At 31.2% G+C, this 19,746-nt stretch overlaps 3 protein-coding genes across 3 annotated transcripts; 2 read left to right on the forward strand and 1 right to left on the reverse strand.

The window, feature by feature from the left end:
- Positions 1 to 256: 256 nt before the first annotated feature.
- On the reverse strand, positions 257 to 1,093 carry LOC114166942 (uncharacterized). The gene has a single exon (XM_085668135.1). The coding sequence runs from the start codon at positions 1,091 to 1,093 to the stop codon at positions 257 to 259; it is 837 nt and encodes a 278-aa protein (XP_085524261.1).
- Positions 1,094 to 5,943: 4,850 nt separating this feature from the next.
- LOC114166247 (uncharacterized) lies at positions 5,944 to 8,897 on the forward strand. Its single transcript, XM_028050958.2, has 5 exons — positions 5,944 to 6,194; positions 6,279 to 6,328; positions 7,167 to 7,272; positions 7,359 to 7,417; positions 8,614 to 8,897. The coding sequence occupies exons 1-5, from the start codon at positions 6,099 to 6,101 to the stop codon at positions 8,663 to 8,665; spliced, it is 363 nt and encodes a 120-aa protein (XP_027906759.2). The 5' UTR covers positions 5,944 to 6,098; the 3' UTR covers positions 8,666 to 8,897.
- Positions 8,898 to 12,230: 3,333 nt separating this feature from the next.
- Positions 12,231 to 18,759, forward strand: ERS (glutamate tRNA synthetase). Its single transcript, XM_028052248.2, has 13 exons — positions 12,231 to 12,501; positions 12,595 to 12,713; positions 13,783 to 13,904; positions 14,585 to 14,764; positions 15,363 to 15,481; positions 15,566 to 15,614; positions 16,024 to 16,125; positions 16,286 to 16,388; positions 16,517 to 16,580; positions 17,169 to 17,283; positions 17,417 to 17,517; positions 17,731 to 17,887; positions 18,270 to 18,759. Exons 1-13 carry the CDS (start codon positions 12,278 to 12,280, stop codon positions 18,492 to 18,494), a joined length of 1,680 nt encoding a protein of 559 aa, XP_027908049.2. The 5' UTR covers positions 12,231 to 12,277; the 3' UTR covers positions 18,495 to 18,759.
- The last annotated feature ends 987 nt before the right edge of the window (positions 18,760 to 19,746 follow it).

Raw genomic sequence — 19,746 nt, forward strand, 5'->3', positions numbered from 1 at the left:
TACCAGGTTGCTTCTTATCCCTAGTGTCAATTGCCATTCTTCTTCCAAATAATCCTTGGGCTTTCTTAAATCTATCAAGTTGTTGATCAAGTTGAAATCTAATCCTTCTATTAGGGATCATTTTTTCTATGGTCTCATACAAACCATATGAAACCTCTTCATCCGGATTGAAGTTTTTGTCATAATGAAATCTAATATAAAAAAGAAGTATAGTGTTATAGTTATGAAATTGTAATCTAAGAAAGTATAGTGTTAGTTACTTAGGATTAAGGTAGTAAGCAGCAGCATGAAGAGGTCTATGTAACTGCAAATTCCAACGAGTATCAATTATTTTCCACACCTTTTTATAACGAGATTCTTCATTCTTGAAATTTGCAGCTATTTGCTCTTTAGCTCTATCCATAGCTTCATAAATATATGGGATTGCAGGTTTTGAGTCTCCATCCACAAGCCTTAGTATTTTTACAAGTGGAGTGACACACTTCAGGCAATATTGGATAGATTTCCAAAATCTAACATCAGATAAAACAATGCTCACTACTTGTTTACCTTCAGTCTTACTAGCATGTTTACTAGTTGTCCATGCTTCTGAAACAAACATACCTCGAAGAGCATTTTTCTGTTGTGCTATACACTGAAGGGTTAGAAAAGCAGTTGCAAATCTTGTGACTGCTGGTCGAGTTAATTCTTTTCCTTTAGAATATTTTCTATATAAATTTAGGACCCATGTGTGTCTATAAATGAAAGTTGTGACTTTTTTTGCATTTGCAATTATATTGTAAAATACTGGAAGTTCACCAATGTCTTCAAGAATTAAGTCAAGACAATGAGCTGCACACGGAGACCAAAATAGTTTAGTTCTCTTCTCTTCTAACATCTTTCCTGCTGCCACAAAATTAGAAGCACCATCTGTCACATCTTGCACGACATTATCCTCCCCAATTTCTTCAGAATTTAACAATTCAAACATTTGTTTAGCATTCTTGATCACATTACTGGTATCAATAGATTTTAAGAACAATGTTCCGCTTGGACTATTAACTAAACAGTTGGTAAGAGACCTCCCTTTTCCATCTGTCCAACCATCACACATCAAAGTACATCACCATTTTTCCCATTCAACCTTATATTTCTCCAAACTAGCTTGGATATTGTCAACCGCTTTTTTCAGATAAGATACTCTAACTTCATGATAAGTTGGAGGCTTTAAACCCTTTCCATATTCCCCAACAGATTTCAACATTTGGGTAAATAAGGAGCTTCTTACCAAATTAAATGGCAAAGCATTCCCATATATGCAGTTGCAAATATCTTGAATCACCAACTCTCTATCTTTAAACATTTCATTTATAGTTGTCTGTTTTGCAACTCCTTGTTTCCCCTTCTTACTACATTGAATATTTGTTTCTTCAAAACAATCTACCCGATTTGCTTCTTTTATTTTTTCTTTATCTTCTAATAACTTCAAAAACATTTCTCTAACATCATCAAGAACAGATGTACAAGCAATGACATTCTCCTTTGTTCCAGCAAGATGATGTTTCATTCTTGCTACACCACCCCAACAAGTATGTGAACAATATTTGCACTTACTAAAAGTCTATGAGGAGGAACACTCTCACAATGATTCCATGTAATATCTGTTTCTTTCTTTCTCTTTGTTTGAGACATACTCTTTCTAATTCTACAAATAAGAATAAATTCAAACTAATATTTCTTCTTAAAAAAATATAAATTAACATTCATAATAAAAAAAATATAAATTAACATTCAGAATAAAAAATTTTAAATTAACATTAAGAATAAAAAAATTTAAATTAACATTCAGAATAAAAAAAAATATAAAAGGAACTATCAAAATATAAAGTATAAAACGTATACTTTATTTTAAAGATTAATTATGTTTTAGTAAACGATGAAAAAGAAACGTAAATTATGCTAAATTATTTTAAAGTATAAAACATATTTTATTTGAAAAAGAAACGTAGATTCTGATCTTTATGCTAAAAAGATGGAATTTAAACAAAAAATCTTTATGCTAAAAAGATGGAATTTAAACAAAAAAATAAAAACGTAAAGCAAGAGATCACGTGTGAAGGTTTCCGAAAAAGTGAAATAAAAGGTTGATTTGATGTACATTAAATTAAATATTATTAAAATTAAAAATCTAGAAACTTCATAAAAAGCAATATATGAAAAAGCCAGCGGCAAAAAACATTTGGGCAAAAAACATTTGCGCGAAAAACATTTGAGTAGAAAAAATTTTAGCAGAAAGCAAACTTGTTCAAAATGCTTTCAGGCTTTCTTCTTCACGCGGTGCTTTATTCTTCACGGGTAGTCAGGTTTTTTATACTTCTTCTTTTCTCTTTCACTTTATGCTTCTTCTCTAGCTTCTTATGCATCTCATATTTCTTTCCCCTCTTAATTTATAACCAAATATCCTTCCAAATGTGACTCTTCAGTTTGGGTTTTTTCATTTTCGATGTGTATTGCATGTTGCGTGAAGCTCATCCGGTGTGAGTAGCAGGTCTGACCAGCGTGTAGGTAGTGTGTCGTGAGATGTGTATTTTGAGAAATATTTTGGGGAAGTGTAAGCGTGTCAGAATTGGCTGAAACGAAACTGAATCGGGAATCATACGATTCCTACACGATTCATCCGATTCAGAACACGATTCAAGTCAAAAAACGATTCATCTACTGATACGTTTCGTTGGACCAAAATTTTGAACCGTATCACGATACGAATCGTATGATTCGTACGATTCTAACTACCATGCTATACAATATGGAAAATCTCCTCGAAATAATCATATTTATACATCATACCCACATATAAAGCACAATTATGATAAATCCAATAGATTTATGGCATAAAATGACATTGGCTCTTCTCAACCTCATTCTAGTAGATTATGGCATAAAATGACCGACTCTAACCCCACCCCCCACCCCTTCACACCGCTGAGTTTGGTCTTCATTCAAACTTAAACTTGCTCAGTGTGAATCCTTTTCTCGCTCAACGAGGTATAGGCTCACCTAAAGATCAAGTCAACCTTGGACTCACTAAATTTTTCATAGTATCTTTTGTCTAGTGATAGGTTCACTCGCTCAACGACTAGGACCATTGGGTGCTGATTCCACCAAGCTTGTCTAACGAGTCAACGAGGTATAGGCTCACCCAAAGATCAAGTCAACCTTGGACTCACTAAATTTTTCATAGTATCTTTTGTCTAGTGACAGGTTCACTCGCTCAACGACTAGGACCATTGGGAGCTGATTCCACCAAGCTTGTCTAACAAGTCCTTTCTCAGCTAGCAAGTGAGCCCATTTGAGCTCACTAGATTTGGTTAAACTCATTTTCATCAGCAAACAACTTGTTTACCCAACAAGTTTGCATAAAACCAGAAACTCTTCATATGTATCACATCACCTATTTGGTTCATCTAATAACTTTCACATGTTTCTTAATTAAAAAATAACATACTACAAATTCAAAACGCCTTAGATAAACCAAATTGAATAAAATTACACATTCTAAGTAGTTCAACAATCATAATTTACATGCATATCATATATCAATCCATTGTACCAATTCATGAATACTCGACGTATCAATTCATACAACCAAAACAAAAGTGTGCATGAAAACTTTAACTTTTAACCGTTATAGGAATTTAGATAAAATATTTGAACATACCCTAATAATCATATATATGGTAGTCAAAATCGAGATCCTAATCAAGATTGGAAAGGATAATATAAATCGTAAATCGGAAGATCGTAGAACGATCGTAAGATCCTACAAATTTTATTGTCACTTAAAATTCATAACTAAACCTTATAATATATTAAATAAAAAATTCATCATTAGGTGTAAACAGAGAAGAGAGGGAGTGGTTGTTTCGGTGAGTAGGAGTAATTGTGTAGTGGTGGTCTTCTCGATTTATAGAAAAGAGGGACTAGTTTTAATTTTGACAAAATGGAGGGAGTTATTATTTCTTTGTCGTAACAGTGATAACTTTATCTTTTTAGTGTCCCACTTTTACTTTTATTTTTTTTAATCACACTATCCCGTTTTTTCTCTCTTGTGGAAGATAGGGAATCACTCTCTTTTTTTTGTAAGAGTTACTTTTACTATCAAGAGTCTTTACACTCTTTTATTTAATAGTCTTTACCCTCTTTATTTTAAAGGAGTTACTTTACCATGCAATAGGTTTTACTATCATGGCTATTTACTAAATGTGCTTTACAATTCGACTTTAATATACTTAAAAAACTAGGTTAAAGATTTAGGGTTTTAAAACAACTCCATTTCCATCCTCCCTCACGAAGTGATAGAGAGGCAGCCGCCACTATGCCTGCAAGAGTCGTTGTCGTCTCGAGAGTTGACATTGATAGAGGTGTCTCCGTCATTGCTTAACCTATCTCCTTATTCTCTCTCACTGTTGGAATGGATTGCGATGCAAGACAACGAGAGAAATATCGTCGCGACTTTGAGGGACTATCTCGCGAGAATCGCCGCTCCCATACGATTCACAATTTACAACGACAATCTTACACGATCCGGGAAGATCGCGAGTTTTAAGTGAAATGAGATCGGATAGGTGAAAGCATAGTATGATCTTACGGTCTGGATCACGTTTTTGACTACCATGATCATATATAAACAAAGATTTACTTTAAACAATTTTGAGTCATATGCACGTACCAAAGGGTTACATGCAACTCAAAATACTAAATTGACTCAATAGACAAAAAGGAAACTTCTATTTTGAACTTGATTCAATGAATGTGTAAACTCACTCTCATGATTTTCACTATAATCTCTAATTTTCAAAAAGATGAAAGATGAAGTTAAAAATATCGAGAGAAGTCGGATAAAAGATTTAAAGAAGAGTTGGTGATATTTATATGATAAAACTCAATTAATACAAATTGTATTTATAGTAAAATAATCAAGTATCATCTTTTAAAATTACTATTACTATTAACTATTTATTAGATCGTTGCAACATATGAAAAAAATGAGAGTAAATGATAGAGATCATGGATTGTTTCATTAATATTTTAATTGAAAAAATAAAAGAAAATTAAAATATAAGCCGACAATCATTGTTCTAAAATAGTAAAACATTATTAAAGTAAGAATATTAACACATATTTGTAAATAAAACAGCATTAATAATTTAGTTTTAAAAATTTAGCAACACATATCTTCAATTTGAAATTTTTTTGGGTATACACTCATTTTTTTTTATGTTGAAATAGGTACTCAGTATTATTGATGATGACAATATTTATAATGCATTTCTTTATATTAAATCTAATCATTTTATTGATGTAAAATTAAAGCATAAGAAATTAAAGTTGTTATCAATTTTAAGTAATTCTATATAAAAAAAGAAAGAAGAGAAAATATCATAATAGATATATATACTTATCACACCTTCGTTAGTAAAAAATTATGTTTTGACACATTTAATTTATCCATTTTATCATAAATACGACTAATATAGTATTAATCTGCACTAATATCTAAAAAGGAAGTGAAGTAATAGATTATAGTAGTACCACTTCTTTATAATAACTACAGGAAATACATATCTATACTGTTGTGTATTTATTTATTATGATAATAAAAAATTAGAAAACTAGATATTATAGTAGTTATTAAAATAAAAAAGTATCATTCAAATTTATATCAAAGCTATAAAAAGCTAATATAAAAAATAATTAAAAATAAACATTTTTATTAACTTTTATAATGTTATGATTGCATGATATTTGAAGGCAAGTATTTATACATAACAACATGTATTTATAAGAATGTATAAATTAAAAAGTGGTAACAAAAATTATTTTTGTTTATATTCTAAAAAAAAAATATTAAAATTTTTTCTTTATCAATAATTATAAATGATCCTAAATAATGGGTAAAACACTGTACTGCAAAGATCTTGTCACTGTGAAACCTGTTTTGTGGAATAAGGCATTTAGCCACTGTCACTGCTTGATTGATTTAGCTTTGCTTCTTTTCATCAAAAGTTGTTTGGAATTTTTGATTGTTCTTTGATTTTCACATAACAATCACTTTCAGAATGCTGATTGCAAAACCAAATTTCTTCTTTTTTCTTCTCTTAATATCCTCACTCTTTTTCCCAACACTCATTGCCAAGTCTTCTCGCGCAATCTCCGTAAGCCTCTATCCCTCTTTCTTTTTGTGTTTTCAGTTACCCTTTTCGTTTCTCAATTGATTTTAATATCTGGGTATCTGGCAGGATACTGAAGTCAGGAAGAACAAGATTCAGTGCTATGCTGATATTGACAGGTTCTTAAAATATCTAAGAAATTGGGTTGTAGAACATGTCTTTTAGAGTGAATTACATTTTTTTATGTTTGATGATGTTATACGTGTTGTATTGTTCCCAAATTTTTTGTCTATGCAAAATCCGTATCCAAAGGGATTATCTTGTTAGCTAGTTGAGAATTTCGGTAGTGACTTTGAAATTGAGAGCAAGTTCATAACTTGTGCCGGTAAATTTGATGTCAATTTGAAAATTTGGGTAGGAATTTGTTAAGAGTAAATTGAGAATTTGTGAAAAGTTGAGACTTTATGTAGAGTGACTTTGATAGAAATTTGAGAATCTGGGAAGAGTAAATTTCCCAGCGATTTGGGTAAGACTGAATTTGATAGCAAACTGAGAATTTTGGGGATTAATTTCAATAGAAGACACTTTGGTGGTTGGAGGACCATAGTAGGTAACATATTTTCAGGACTAAGTTGTATATTTGCTAAATTTGTTATTAACCTTTGTACCATTAGAATTGAAAGCGTGTTCAGAGTTATGCTGAGATATATAGCTAAATGCCCTTGGTTTTTCTGCTTCTGGTCTGGTTCTTATTTCTGGAATATTTAATTGGTTTGTAAAATTTTTGTGATATTCAGCAACTCTTGTTGGTACAGATTCATCCTTGTTGACTCATTTCTTTTAGCATTTTAATTGAACCATTTCTGCTTCAAGTTCAGTGCTATTCTTTGTACATATTGGTTGGTGTTCTTAGCTGGCTTCCTTTTTTTCTGACAAATTTAATGGGGTTTGTAGAGTATGTGTGATGTTTTGGAAACTATTGATTCACATTTATGATTATTTCTTTTCTGTGGTTAGTGGTTTGTGGGGTTGGTCTTGCAAATCATCAGCTATAGAAAGGGAGAATTGTGCTCTGCGATGCCTTTCACCTGCTTGTTATGAGCTCATCTATGAGAGTGACCCGGTGAGGCAATCTCTTAGTGTGATGCTTTTTTCAATAGAGTTTAGATCAGATACCTTTTTCAATTGAATTGAAATTTTTTCTTGTAGCTTGAAGAGGGAGAAAAAGACTTCATTCGCAGTCAAGAGTACAAATACTGCCTGCATAAGTATGTATAGTTTCTGCAACTCGATGCTTAGAATTTTTATGATATTGGAAGGGTTGAAGTTTTGCAGTGCATGGACTTTGATTTTACATTTAGTTGTGACTCTTTTTCCATTATTGTGACAAATCATTGAATTCCCAAAACCATAAATAGGACACATAATTTGCTTGTATGATTAAGCCAAGCAATCAACATAGAGCCTAGGGAAGTAAATAAGTTGGATCATCAATCAGTTTTTATTAGTTAACTTTAGTTTTATTGTTTGGTTGGGATTCATGTGTTGATACATTGATTATTGAAAATAGGAATAGTGAAAAATGGATCTCACAAGATTATTGTTTCTTAGGAATGTCACATATTGTTGCTTTGAAGTTTTATCTGATTTTGGAGGGTTAGTATAAATTGAAGGACCCTGATATGTTTGTGCAGAGAGGATGTAGCCACAGGGAATTATTTATAGTTGCTAGGACAGGCCAGATTGGTAATGGACATTGATGAGAAAGGTAAAATAAGCAAAATAATAGTCCCAATTTGGATAAACTTTTTCATAAACACTTACAAGAGAAGAAAATGGGAGGTAAAATAAATAAAATTTTCCCCACAAGTTAAAATCCACTTATGCTCTTCAACTCTTGGAGAAGATAAATAGTTGAGCTTTCAAAAATATTATATTGCATAAGTTGATTCTAACTTAAAAAGAAGTTTGATTCATTTTTCATTTTCTATTAGCACTTGTTGAGAGTTTATCTTGGGTTGATGTTGTTGGAAGTTTCACATTAACTAGAGATAAGACATTTCATAATATATAAGTGGGTGCAAACCTTATCTTACAAGTCGGTTTTGTGAGGTTGAATTAGGATTAAAGTCCAGTTCTTAACATAGTATTAGAGACATGAGTTGGAGCCTATCCTAGTGAAAGTTGATGTTTGTTGGGTCTATTGTTCCAACTACTATCCGACCATTATCTGACCACCCATTAATGTCTAGTTCTACGCACAAGATGAATATGCCTCAGAGCTATTGGTTTGATTTTGAAGTTAAATAAGAAAACATGTTTGATTCAAGTTTACCCTTTTAATCAATTTTACTTTGTACATGTTAAGAATTTGTTATCATTGAACCTTGATATGTTGAGATAGCTACATGGCATGTGTGAATGAAGTTTTTGGTCTAAGCATTGTTTTTTGTTTACATTGCAGATCGTCCTTGGGGGAGAGCCTTGAGGGTGTGAAGGGTTCCTTTAGCAATTAATCATCACGAAAATTCTGAACTGAAGGTTGAAGCTTTGGTGAATTTTTATACTCCTTGCTAAATTTAGATTGGAGAAAATGTCCAAAAGTGAGTGTCATAGTTTTTAACCCTTCAAAACTATTGAGGTTAGTTTATTAGTTTCTTCATCTTGTGTACCTTCTCAGCTTTTAATTCACCAATGACCATTGCTCAATCAACGGCACAATCTGGTTATCTTATTGGCTTTTCTTGATATGTTTCTACTTTCTCTGATGCTCTCATCCTTAATGCATTTTGAGCAATTACTCTGAAGGGTTTGAGTATTGCTAGAAATATTAACCTCCCAAAGTTGATGTTTTGAAGATCCTCCTTAAGTGCCAATTCCGTTTTTTTTTTCTAAAAAAACAACTTTTATTTGATCTTTGAAACCAACATTACAAATAAATAAACAAAATTACCCTCTGAACTTAGTGATCATGATCAAAATGTTTTTTTTCTATTGAGCATAAAAACATTGTATTGTTAATCAGATTGAAATCATGTTGGTATAGTTTGAATATAATTATTAACAAAGTGTAAACAAGATAGTGTCAAGGTATGAATGAATCTTTAAGCTCCAAACATTGTTGTTCTGTGTGAATCTGGTTGTCCATTTGGATTCCCTTGGTATACAAATAAGATTATATTGTTGTTGGTTTCTCCTTTTGATACCATTTATCAATATATCATTTTTAACATCTTTTAGACTCTTGCTTCCTGCACCCCACAGTTTTTTTGTCTACCCACAGAATTTTCTAAATCAACATTTACCTTCGGAAAAGTGACTTCTGGATTATATGTTCTGGAAACTTTTTGGAACCAATATTTCGGAATTTCAAGAATAAGATTTTCAAAACAGAACTTTCGAAATGCATTCTAGAATAAGCTTTCCAAAATAGGATTTTCAAAACAAACTTTTCAGAACGCATATAATGAATGTCCTTCAGAATGAGTTTTTTTCACCCGTACATGAAATGTGTTCTAGAAAGAGTTTTTCAAAATCAGTTTTTTTTTTTTTTTTTTTTTTTTCTTCTGCATTTTCTATCTTCTTCCCCTGCATCATTCTTCCTCTCTTTATCTTCTTCTTCCTATGGAGAGTGGAGGAGTTGAGGAGGTGTAGTTAGTAATTGTGAGGGTGTAGAAAGTAATAGCCGATCATTTGCATATGCAATTTTAGGTACTGTAAGCATCCGGTTTAAGTCCGTACTTGCAGCTCAATTAAATCTGCATTTGAAAAAAAAAATCTCCAATCAATAATTTTATAATTTTATAATTTTATTTTAAGAAAAAATTATGTAAAATCGTTTAATTTTATATTTTATTACATTATATATATATATATATATATATGTATATATATAGAGAGAGATAGTGTATAAATAGTTAGAGAAAGAAAATATAAGAATAAAATAACAAGTTTGTCTTTGTAATATGTTTTTTATATCTATCATATATCTTATATTTTTTATAATTTTATAATTTTTAAAAAATTTAACACTTATAATATTTTACAATATTTTACGTTGTAATTATATGACTCCTATTAATTCATACTGTAATATGACTCGACTCTTAAAATTTCGTACATTTGTATATTAATTAAGTCTGCATTTCAAGAACTTATACGAATTGTTTAGTGTACATGAAAAGACAATTATTTAATTTAATAAGAGAGTTTGCACATTAGAGTATTCAAATATGTTCTGTCCTTGGAAAGTATGTTGCTTTGCTTCTTTTAAAGGTATACTTCAACTGGAAGACATAAACTAATTCTTCTTTTTGGAGACTTTTTTTTATTTTATAGATAAAAGAACAAGAAATTTGTTTTCCTTATAAGACATTCTATGTGAGTTGTCTTGACCCTACTTTACACACATGTAATAAAGTTCAAAACACCTACTTTCTGTCTTATTTTACACAACAACCCTCAAACAAACAACACAATATTAACTTATTATTATGTTTTCATATGAGTTTAATATAAATAAAACATATAATTCTTACTCTATTAATAACATAGGGAAGACGATACAATTTTTATTAAAAATATGAAAAACGATTATCATTTATTAAAAATATGTATATTTATCTGAAAACTAGATGAAATGTGTGTGATTAGAAACGTGAAGAAAAGAAGAAGAAGAAGAATAAATAAGATAATTGCAATTTTACCTTAAATATTGTAGTGATTTATTGTAACTAAGGTTCTTAACTTATTATTAGACCCTCTTGTAACAAAAACAAAATCTATAGATAAATAAAATCTGCAGAGTTGTTTCAGCATAAAACAAATAAAGGAAAAAGTATGTATAGTATGTGATGTTGGAGAAAATGTTTGAACTTTAAACTTTTGATAATTAGTAGCATCAATTATTTGAAGGAGAATTTTGACACCAATGATAGTTTTATTTGAAGTGTAAAAACTATAACTTTAAAATGGAGTTATTGGAGTTAAAATAATATTTTTAAATTAAATATAGTTTTAATATCTAATATCATTTTACATAATTTTTATTTTGCACATGAATAAAATATATGAAAAAATTCTTCCTTCTTAATTAAGAATAATACTGACCCTATTTTTACTTTAAGAAAAGAAAGATCGAAAGCAAATCCGATAATAAAATTAGGAAACTGAGATATTATGCGGTTACTGCTAAGATATTCTCCTCAAGAAAAGGACCAATCATAATTAAGGGCACATATTAAATGACAAATGGAAATTAGTAAATTATTTTATCTATATAATCTTTAATAATTAGTGGCATCATGAATTATTTTTTATTCATAAGGTATATACGCTGCATATTTAATATAATTTTTTATTTATAATTTTTAAAAATTTATTATTTTAAAAATAGTTTACTGTAATCTATAATAATATACAAAATATTACTTTTTTTTGTGTTTACATATTTAATTATTTTAAAAATTAATTATTTTTTCAATAATTTATCTTTAATTATTATTTTAAATTTTTTTGTTTTTAATAATTATTGTAAAACAATTTTCGTACATATTTTATTTTTCTAATTTTATATTTAATAAATATTTTAAAAATTAATTAAATATTATTTTTAATTAATTTTAATTTAAATTTTTATAAAAATTAAAAAATACAAACACATACAATAACATCGTATTTTCATTAGTAATATATAAAAAAATATTCTCATTTGTATCTATATCTTTCAGTTTTATTTTTAATTATTCTTTTTAACTATTATTTTAATAATCTTTTTATTTTTATATTTTATTTTTTTTATTTAATATTTAATAATTATTTTAAAAATTAATTATATATTTTTTATTAACTTTAACTCAAATTAAGAAAATGCAAACATGTCTCTCGTATGTTTTCGTTAGTAAAATTAAATTCGATAGTAAAAATGGATCTATTACGAAGTCGTTAGTAAAAAAAAATCTACTTCTATTAATAGTTATAAATTATAGATATTATGTTTATTAATTGTTATAGATTGTTATCAATTTTTATTTTATTTTCCTCTCTCTCAAACAACAAAAACATAAATAAGAAGCAAAACCATTATCCAGTGTGAAACACAACACAGAAAAAAAAAAAAAAAGACAGGAATGGCGTTGTTGAGTGGTGGCACGCCATGGTCCAAGCTCGTTGCTCCTCCCATTTTCCACCGTTCTCACGCTCCTCGCACCTTCCTATTCTTCAAACGACGCCGTTTCTCAGTCTCTGCTCTCTCTGAGCAGCCACCCGTTCGCGTCCGTTTCGCTCCGTCTCCAACCGGAAACCTCCATGTCGGCGGTGCTCGAACGGCCCTCTTCAACTACTTGTTCGCCAGGTCCATTTTTCATCATAAAAATTCAATTTAAATAGTGGGTCTTCGTTGGTTTTGAGTTTTATGCTCTGTGGTGTGTTGGGGTTGCGGTTTCAGGTCCAAAGGTGGGAAATTTGTGCTCAGAATTGAGGACACTGACTTGGAGAGGTCCACAAGGGAGTCTGAGGAGGCCATGCTCAAAGATCTCTCTTGGCTTGGACTTGATTGGGATGAAGGTGAGCGAGTGAGTGTGCATTCAACAATGATTATGATATTTGATTACCTCTGTATTACATACACTTTTAAGGAAATGGAGATTTAAAATAGACAAGACAATTGAATCACTGAATGACATCGTAGATATATAGTTGAAGTATAAAAAGCTTTTCTTGAGGGTAAGCCCTGGGGCAACGGTAAAGGTGTGATCTTGGTGACTTGTTTGTTGTGAGTTCAAATCTAGAAACAATCTCTTTTGCATATGTAAGGCTTAGTGTGTGAACAATGTGGAGCCTTCTGACTTTGGGGTGCATTATTTTGGTAAAAAGTCTATCTTGCTGCTAAATTTGCAACACTATAATTAATTAGTATGTGAATAAATAACAGGATGTCTAGTGAAATGATAAGCATAACGGCTTGGACTTGATTGGGAGGAAGGTTAGTTGGTGATTGTGCATTGAAGAGTGATTTGTTCCATTTGGCACCCCTTATTTGTCTATCTCTTTATATCATCATCAATTATATATGGATAACAACACTCTATTTAACACCTAGAAGGAGAAAAAGAGAGGAGTAGGTCTGACAGGTTTATTATATTATAAGAAGAAAGAGTTAGAGAGAAACAACAAGTGTTGATGATGATTCAGGAAATTCATTATATCTATATTTCTCTCTTTTCTATGACTTTTTTTTCCCTCTTGGTGTCACAAAACATTGGGCATCCACTAATCTTTTACCTTGTAGACCAAGGATATTTGACACCCTTTTTATGTCGTTCTTCTTGTCACATAATCTACTATACCTACATCAAAGATGATTTGCGGTCTCCTTAAACCTATTTGACATTTGACACGGAGAGACAGAGAGAAGAAAGAGAAATTTAAGTATGGTGGGTAAGTTGATGTGATAGGAAGAGAGAGATAGAGAGAAATGCCGTGTTTGAATGATATGGTGTTCAGGGCATCATTACTGAATAACATTAGGGTGTTCATTAATCCTTTTCCTTGAGCAGTTGTAATGGTTTTGCTTTGGTGATATATTTGTTGATGGTTAAGCGTGTATATTTGTGTGTTATGGTGAATTTGCTAGGGCCTGGTGTTGGAGGGGATTATGGTCCTTACAGGCAGTCTGAGAGGAATTCTTTATACAAACAATATGCACAGAACCTACACCAATCTGGTCATGTTTATCGCTGCTTCTGTTCTAATGAGGTATGTTTTGGAACTTGCTTAATGTGAATGTAATGCTCTGGACTCTTGTAACCTTTGATGATTTAGCATGTTTGCATGTATTTGGGAGGGTTTTAGTAGTTCACTATGGTTGTGTCTGTGTATTATGAAAGAGGGAGTATTTTTAAATTAAAAATTGTTTAAAATAATGATTATTGTGTAAATTTTTCCAAACAATTTATTAGCTTTTTTCTGTAGAATTGTCTTTTTAAAGCTTGAAGAAATGTTCCAAAATTATGAGAAATAGCTCCCCAAAATGGAAACTTATGAAGCTGCAAAAAAAAAAAAACATTTTCCTGAAATAAGCTAATATGAAGCACACACTTAAGATAGGAAATAAGCATTTTCCTGTGCCATTTTTGCCCATGTGCTTCAAATTTTGTCCCATTAGACTATTTTCCCTTCATTGCACGAAATCCTTTTTTTAAAGATTTGACCTGACATAAAAGCTTCCTCAGCTTCAATTTTTGGTCAGTTTATTGAGAGCTGCTTTCAGAAAGGTTTCTTATTTTGGGATGTATACCACTTAAAATGAAGTACAAGATTATGAGGTTGGGCCATTGGAATTTGGTCATTTTTACCGAACTAGTTTTGGTGCTTTTATATCTTTGATCATAAATGCTAAGGTTACCTCTTATTTTTGCCTTTTGTTTATTTAACAGGAACTGGAGAAGATGAAGGAGGATGCTAAACTAAAGAATCTGCCACCAGTCTACACAGGTAAATGGGCCAGCGCAAGAGATGAGGAAGTTGAAGAAGAGCTGGCAAAAGGGACTCCTTATACATACCGGTTTCGAGTCCCTAAAGGAAGTTTAAAAATTAATGACCTAATTCGAGGCGAAGTGAGTTCTTTCCATAATTTTCAGATTTTTCTTCATTTTCTCGTGAGCGATAAAAATAAATTCCTTCATTTCTTTGAATATACAAGAATCAACTGATATCTTTGAAGTATTTTATCTTATCCTATAATTTTGTATCAGTGATCCCCTATAATTTAGCATTTTTTTTCTCTGGTTTAAATTTTTTTTGTTCCAGAAAAATTTACCAATTTTGATATTTGTGCATAAAAGATTCTGTTAGATTCTTAATTTTATTGACATAAAAGCCTTTAGCCTAGAGGGTTATATTTTTTCAGTTGTGACATGATTCATAGATCACTTACAGGCATAACCTGATTATGCCATGTGATCACTTTACAGGGGATATCTAAGGACTGTATGCATTTCAGTGAAGTTAGGGATGAAATTGGAAAATGTTTTGTCATTGGGAATAAATTAAAATTGGCTAATTGTCAGAGAAAGTGTATTTTCGCCTTTGTGTTTTTTTTTTCACACATTTGAGTTGTGCAAGTCATTTAAAAAAATATGGAAAATGATGCATGAGATTTCTTTCAAAATAACATTTACTGGCTATTAACTTACCTTTGGTAGTATCTTGAAGGTTAGTTGGAACTTGGATACACTTGGAGATTTTGTGATAATGAGGAGTAATGGCCAGCCTGTTTATAACTTCTGTGTAACGGTAGATGATGCTACCATGGCAATTTCCCATGTTATCAGGTAGTGACTATAATTTCTTAGTTAATCAGAATTTTTAAGATTTTGTTTTTAGCTGATTTATTCTGTTAAATATTTTGAATTCAGGGCAGAGGAGCATTTACCAAACACTCTAAGGCAGGCATTAATATATAAGGTAAAATACAAACCATGTAGTATATATATATATATCCCCTTTTACAACCTCAGTTTTTCCTTAAAATTCAATGTGTCTATAATTGTTTGTTTCTCAATTCAAGCCAACACCAAAATTAAATTTGAATTTACTTAAAATATTGATTGAACTTGGTATTATTTGGCCTATCGTCAGAACATGTGTAGATCAGAATGCATGGTATCACTGATAAAATTTAACTTGTATTTTTTAAGTGATTCATATATTATCAATTGGGATGTCAATGTGGGCTTAAACAATTCGTCGAGAATTTACTTAATTTTCCTCATTCATTTGTAATTCTTATTTTTAATATTTTTTCCTAAGTCATGCATTAATCTAGGTTACTAATTCAGGTTTGTTTGACATCTGCACATGAATTTGTTTACAGGCACTAGGATTTCCCATGCCTTTGTTTGCACATGTTTCCTTGATTTTAGCTCCTGATCGGAGCAAATTATCAAAACGACATGGAGCAACATCAGTGGGTCAGGTGAGGTTGATTTATCATTTATCCATCTTGAAATTGTGTTGTGATTTATGAGGTCTCACTTGATTCTCTTTCCTTCATAATTTTACTATGTAAGTTCCCAGAAAGTTTCCTTCATAATTTTACTATGTAATTTCAAACTCTAATAACTGCTCATTCACAGTTCCGGGAGATGGGATACCTACCGGAAGCAATGGTGAATTACCTAGCATTATTAGGCTGGGGAGATGGGACTGAAAATGAGTTTTATACACTTGGTCAACTTGGTTAGTGATTTTTGTTACTCTACTTTTTGAGAATACTATCATAATATTTCATATCTTGTACTATTTTGTTTTCTGAACAGGAAATTTGCTTGGCAATTTTCATAATAACGTATTTCTTGTGTAAACAGTTGAAAAATTCACTATTGAACGTGTTAATAAAAGTGGTGCTATCTTTGACTCAACGAAGTTAAGGTAATTTCTTGTTTTCTGCCTACTTTGTAAGCATAATCGGTGTATTATTTCCACAGCTAGCCTATCTCCTGCATTTTGAGCTCAAATGGGTCAAATTTCTTTCAATTACTAAATTTCTTACCATTACTAAATACAGGCAGGTTTTGTTCTGAATGGAAAATTATTGCTTTTCGTTCATCAAGTCTAGGATGAGGAGTGCTAGCAGCATATTCTATGACACACTTTCTTCAACACTCTTTTATTGTTACTACATAACTGACACTTCTCAAGTCCAAATTCCTTGCTGTGATTTTGGTGCTGTACATTCAAAATACACTGATTTTGATATTTTGAAATATATTAAAAACTTTTTTGATATATTAAAATCAGTGTATTTTGAAGGGATAACTCCAAAATCCCAACAGAGAATCCAAGTTCTCATTTCTCTTTCAAAGTAAATGTTGCATTTTATGATTGTATGTACAATGAGTTTATTTATTCAAATTGTAATATTAGGTTCTATAAGTGGCTGTTCTCAGGCATTGTTGATAAAAGTAAACAAGTATTACAATTAATGTCCCTGTAATATCCTTTTTGCCTTCAATTTAGGTGGATGAATGGTCAACATTTAAGAGGACGTCCGTCAGAGGAGTTGACCAAACTTATTGCAGAGTACTGGAAGACATCTGGCATACTCACAGTATCAGCTGGGCCTTTTATTGATGTGAGATCTAATTGCATGCTTTCTTGATTCAGACTCCTTATAAATACAATCAGCTTAGCTTCATTTTCTGAAGCATAGTGATTTTTTCTTTAATATGGTTTTGTCCCATCTTGCAACAATGGTTGAATAACAGGAAGCAGTTCAACTACTTAAGGATGGCATTGACTTGATAAATGATGCAGACAAGGCCCTTACTAACTTGCTTTCTTATCCTTTGCATTCTACTTTACAGAGGTGATAATACTCATATTCTTCTAAGAGGAATTTTTCAATTGACCTTATAAAATGAACAACTTGTGGATTTAGCTTTGCAAGTCTGAGGGTCACAACTAGTTGTGCTGGTTATACAAATGTGCATTATATCTGTAGATAAATAAGTGTTACTATGCAATGGCTGTGGTATTTGCATTACTTATATGGTTACAACTCTCTACATGTTGGTGGCAGCGATGATGCAGAACCTCTCTTGCAAGATAATCTTTCTGAGTTTGCTGCTAGCCTCTTGGCAGCCTATGATAGTGGTGATCTGGTGGCAGCACTTGAAGACGGCCATGACGGCTGGAAATCATGGGTGAAAGGCTTCGGTAAATCGCTTAAGCGTAAGGTGAGCTGAATGGACAGTCTTAAACACCACTCTCTTTTTCTTTTTTTTTCATTGACAAATGTTAATTGTTAGTATTTTGTTAATGGAGGGAATTGAAAATACAATCTCTTCCGCCCTTCCTTCCAAATCCATCAAACCAACCTTTTAACTCCCACGTGTTAGTGGGGAGAATTGAACCACCCCCTTCCGGCTTTACTACTAAACCACCTTATAACTCTATCTTAAACGTCTTAAACACCACTTGCAATCTATTGATGAAGGATTTTGGAAAAAAAGTGTTCTTTTAGCCTCTAATTTTGGTCAAATGTGTTTAAAGCCAGTTGTACTTTTCATGTTAAAGAGTTTGTTCATCAAACTAAACATTTGCACTTTCATGTTAAAGGGAAAATCGCTCTTCATGCCTCTCAGAGTTCTGTTGACTGGAAAACTTCATGGACCTGACATGGGGGCAAGTGTTGTATTGCTCTATAAAGCTGGAACTAGTGATGTAGTGGCTCCTGAAGCTGGCTTTGTGACATTGGATGAAAGATTCAAAATGCTTAGGCAAATCAACTGGGAAACATTGTCCAAGGATCAACCTGTCAAAGAAACTGCTGCTTCTGTCTAACTGAGATTTCACTATCAAGGTCTATCAAATAAAGCCATGCTGTTTTACACTTCTGTTTCATGCAAATTTGAGTACAGAAATCTGTTTTTTGTAGTTTTCCCGAGGGATCTTGTTCAGGCTTAATAATGAGTTTCATTTTTTTATATAGAAGTTTGTTGCTATGTTCCTAGATGTATTTCCTGGATACATGGATATTTTGGAATGATGTATTTATTTTTTGAACTATGAGTAATGATTGAGGAGCTCAAATGCATGTTTAGTCTCAGCTGCTATGATTATGCCTCAAAATTATTCACTTTGTATGATGACATCACTGTTTGTCTTGACTTTTCTCTCCCACAACCCATTTGATATCTCCCACGTTGTAACTAGATCTTTTTTTGTATTATTCTATCTTGCGCAATGCATTATCAACAATAATGAATGTGTAACTTTTAATGCATGATTATGGGGGGTAAAGTTTCCTTTTTTAGCTCAAACCACCATCAAGTTTTGTGAAGAACTGAATAAGCAGAGATTTTAGAAGTGGTTTCACTGGTTTTGTGGCTACTTGTAGTTTCATGGTGGTGGATTTTGTGGTGCTTTGTGATTGATGTTCAGAGGTAAGTATGGAGGTTGTGATATAGGAAGAGGCAAATTCAGAAAGAGACCAAATAAAATAAGATAAACAAAAAATATATTTTTCATTTATTTTAAAATCATTGATCTAACTGTTAAAATATGCTCTCCCATGTTAGGGCAAAAGAAACAAACAAATATCATTCACCTCAGTAAAATGTTAAAGTTAAATGTATATATCTGTTTGATTTAATTTTATTTTACAGTTTGGTTTAGGTCTATTTTTGTGGTAAAATTATTAAATATTTTATAATAAAAGAGATATATTATAAAAAAAATCATGTATTATTAATGTTTACTTTTAAGATATAATTTGAATAATAATAGTACATGTCCTAAATCAAATAAAAAAAAAAAACTAAATTTTGGATCAAATAACACATTACATGTTTCATGTCAAATAAAATTTTATATAAATAAGAAACTAAAATTACATCATAAAAACAAAATAGCAAAAATCCATCGACAGGTATTCCCAACTACTACAATATGCAAAAGTTAAAACACTTTGTGTTAATAGTTTAGATGAACATTTCTTGCATTAGAAAATAATTAATAAAATAAGTCATTGATCATATACTATTATAAATCTTTGGTAAGAGAGAGCTGTAAAACTTAGCATTCAACAACTATA

This window comes from Vigna unguiculata, chromosome 10 (genome assembly GCF_037176805.1).
Source record: "Vigna unguiculata cultivar grain cowpea cultivar isolate G323 ecotype 2 chromosome 10, ASM3717680v1, whole genome shotgun sequence".
NCBI classification, from domain to species: domain Eukaryota; kingdom Viridiplantae; phylum Streptophyta; class Magnoliopsida; order Fabales; family Fabaceae; genus Vigna; species Vigna unguiculata.

Excerpts from the sequence above, each read along its gene's own strand:
- ERS (XM_028052248.2), top strand. The coding sequence starts at position 12,278 with ATGGCGTTGTTGAGTGGTGGCACGCCATGGTCCAAGCTCGTTGCTCCT. Across the intron at positions 16,389-16,516 it reads TTATACACTTGGTCAACTTG|TTGAAAAATTCACTATTGAA; the intron begins GTTAGTGATTTT and ends TTGTGTAAACAG. Across the intron at positions 17,518-17,730 it reads TTGCATTCTACTTTACAGAG|CGATGATGCAGAACCTCTCT; the intron begins GTGATAATACTC and ends TGTTGGTGGCAG.
- LOC114166942 (XM_085668135.1), bottom strand. The coding sequence starts at position 1,093 with ATGTGTGATGGTTGGACAGATGGAAAAGGGAGGTCTCTTACCAACTGT.
- LOC114166247 (XM_028050958.2), top strand. The coding sequence starts at position 6,099 with ATGCTGATTGCAAAACCAAATTTCTTCTTTTTTCTTCTCTTAATATCC. Across the intron at positions 6,195-6,278 it reads AGTCTTCTCGCGCAATCTCC|GATACTGAAGTCAGGAAGAA; the intron begins GTAAGCCTCTAT and ends GGTATCTGGCAG. Across the intron at positions 6,329-7,166 it reads TGCTATGCTGATATTGACAG|TGGTTTGTGGGGTTGGTCTT; the intron begins GTTCTTAAAATA and ends TTCTGTGGTTAG.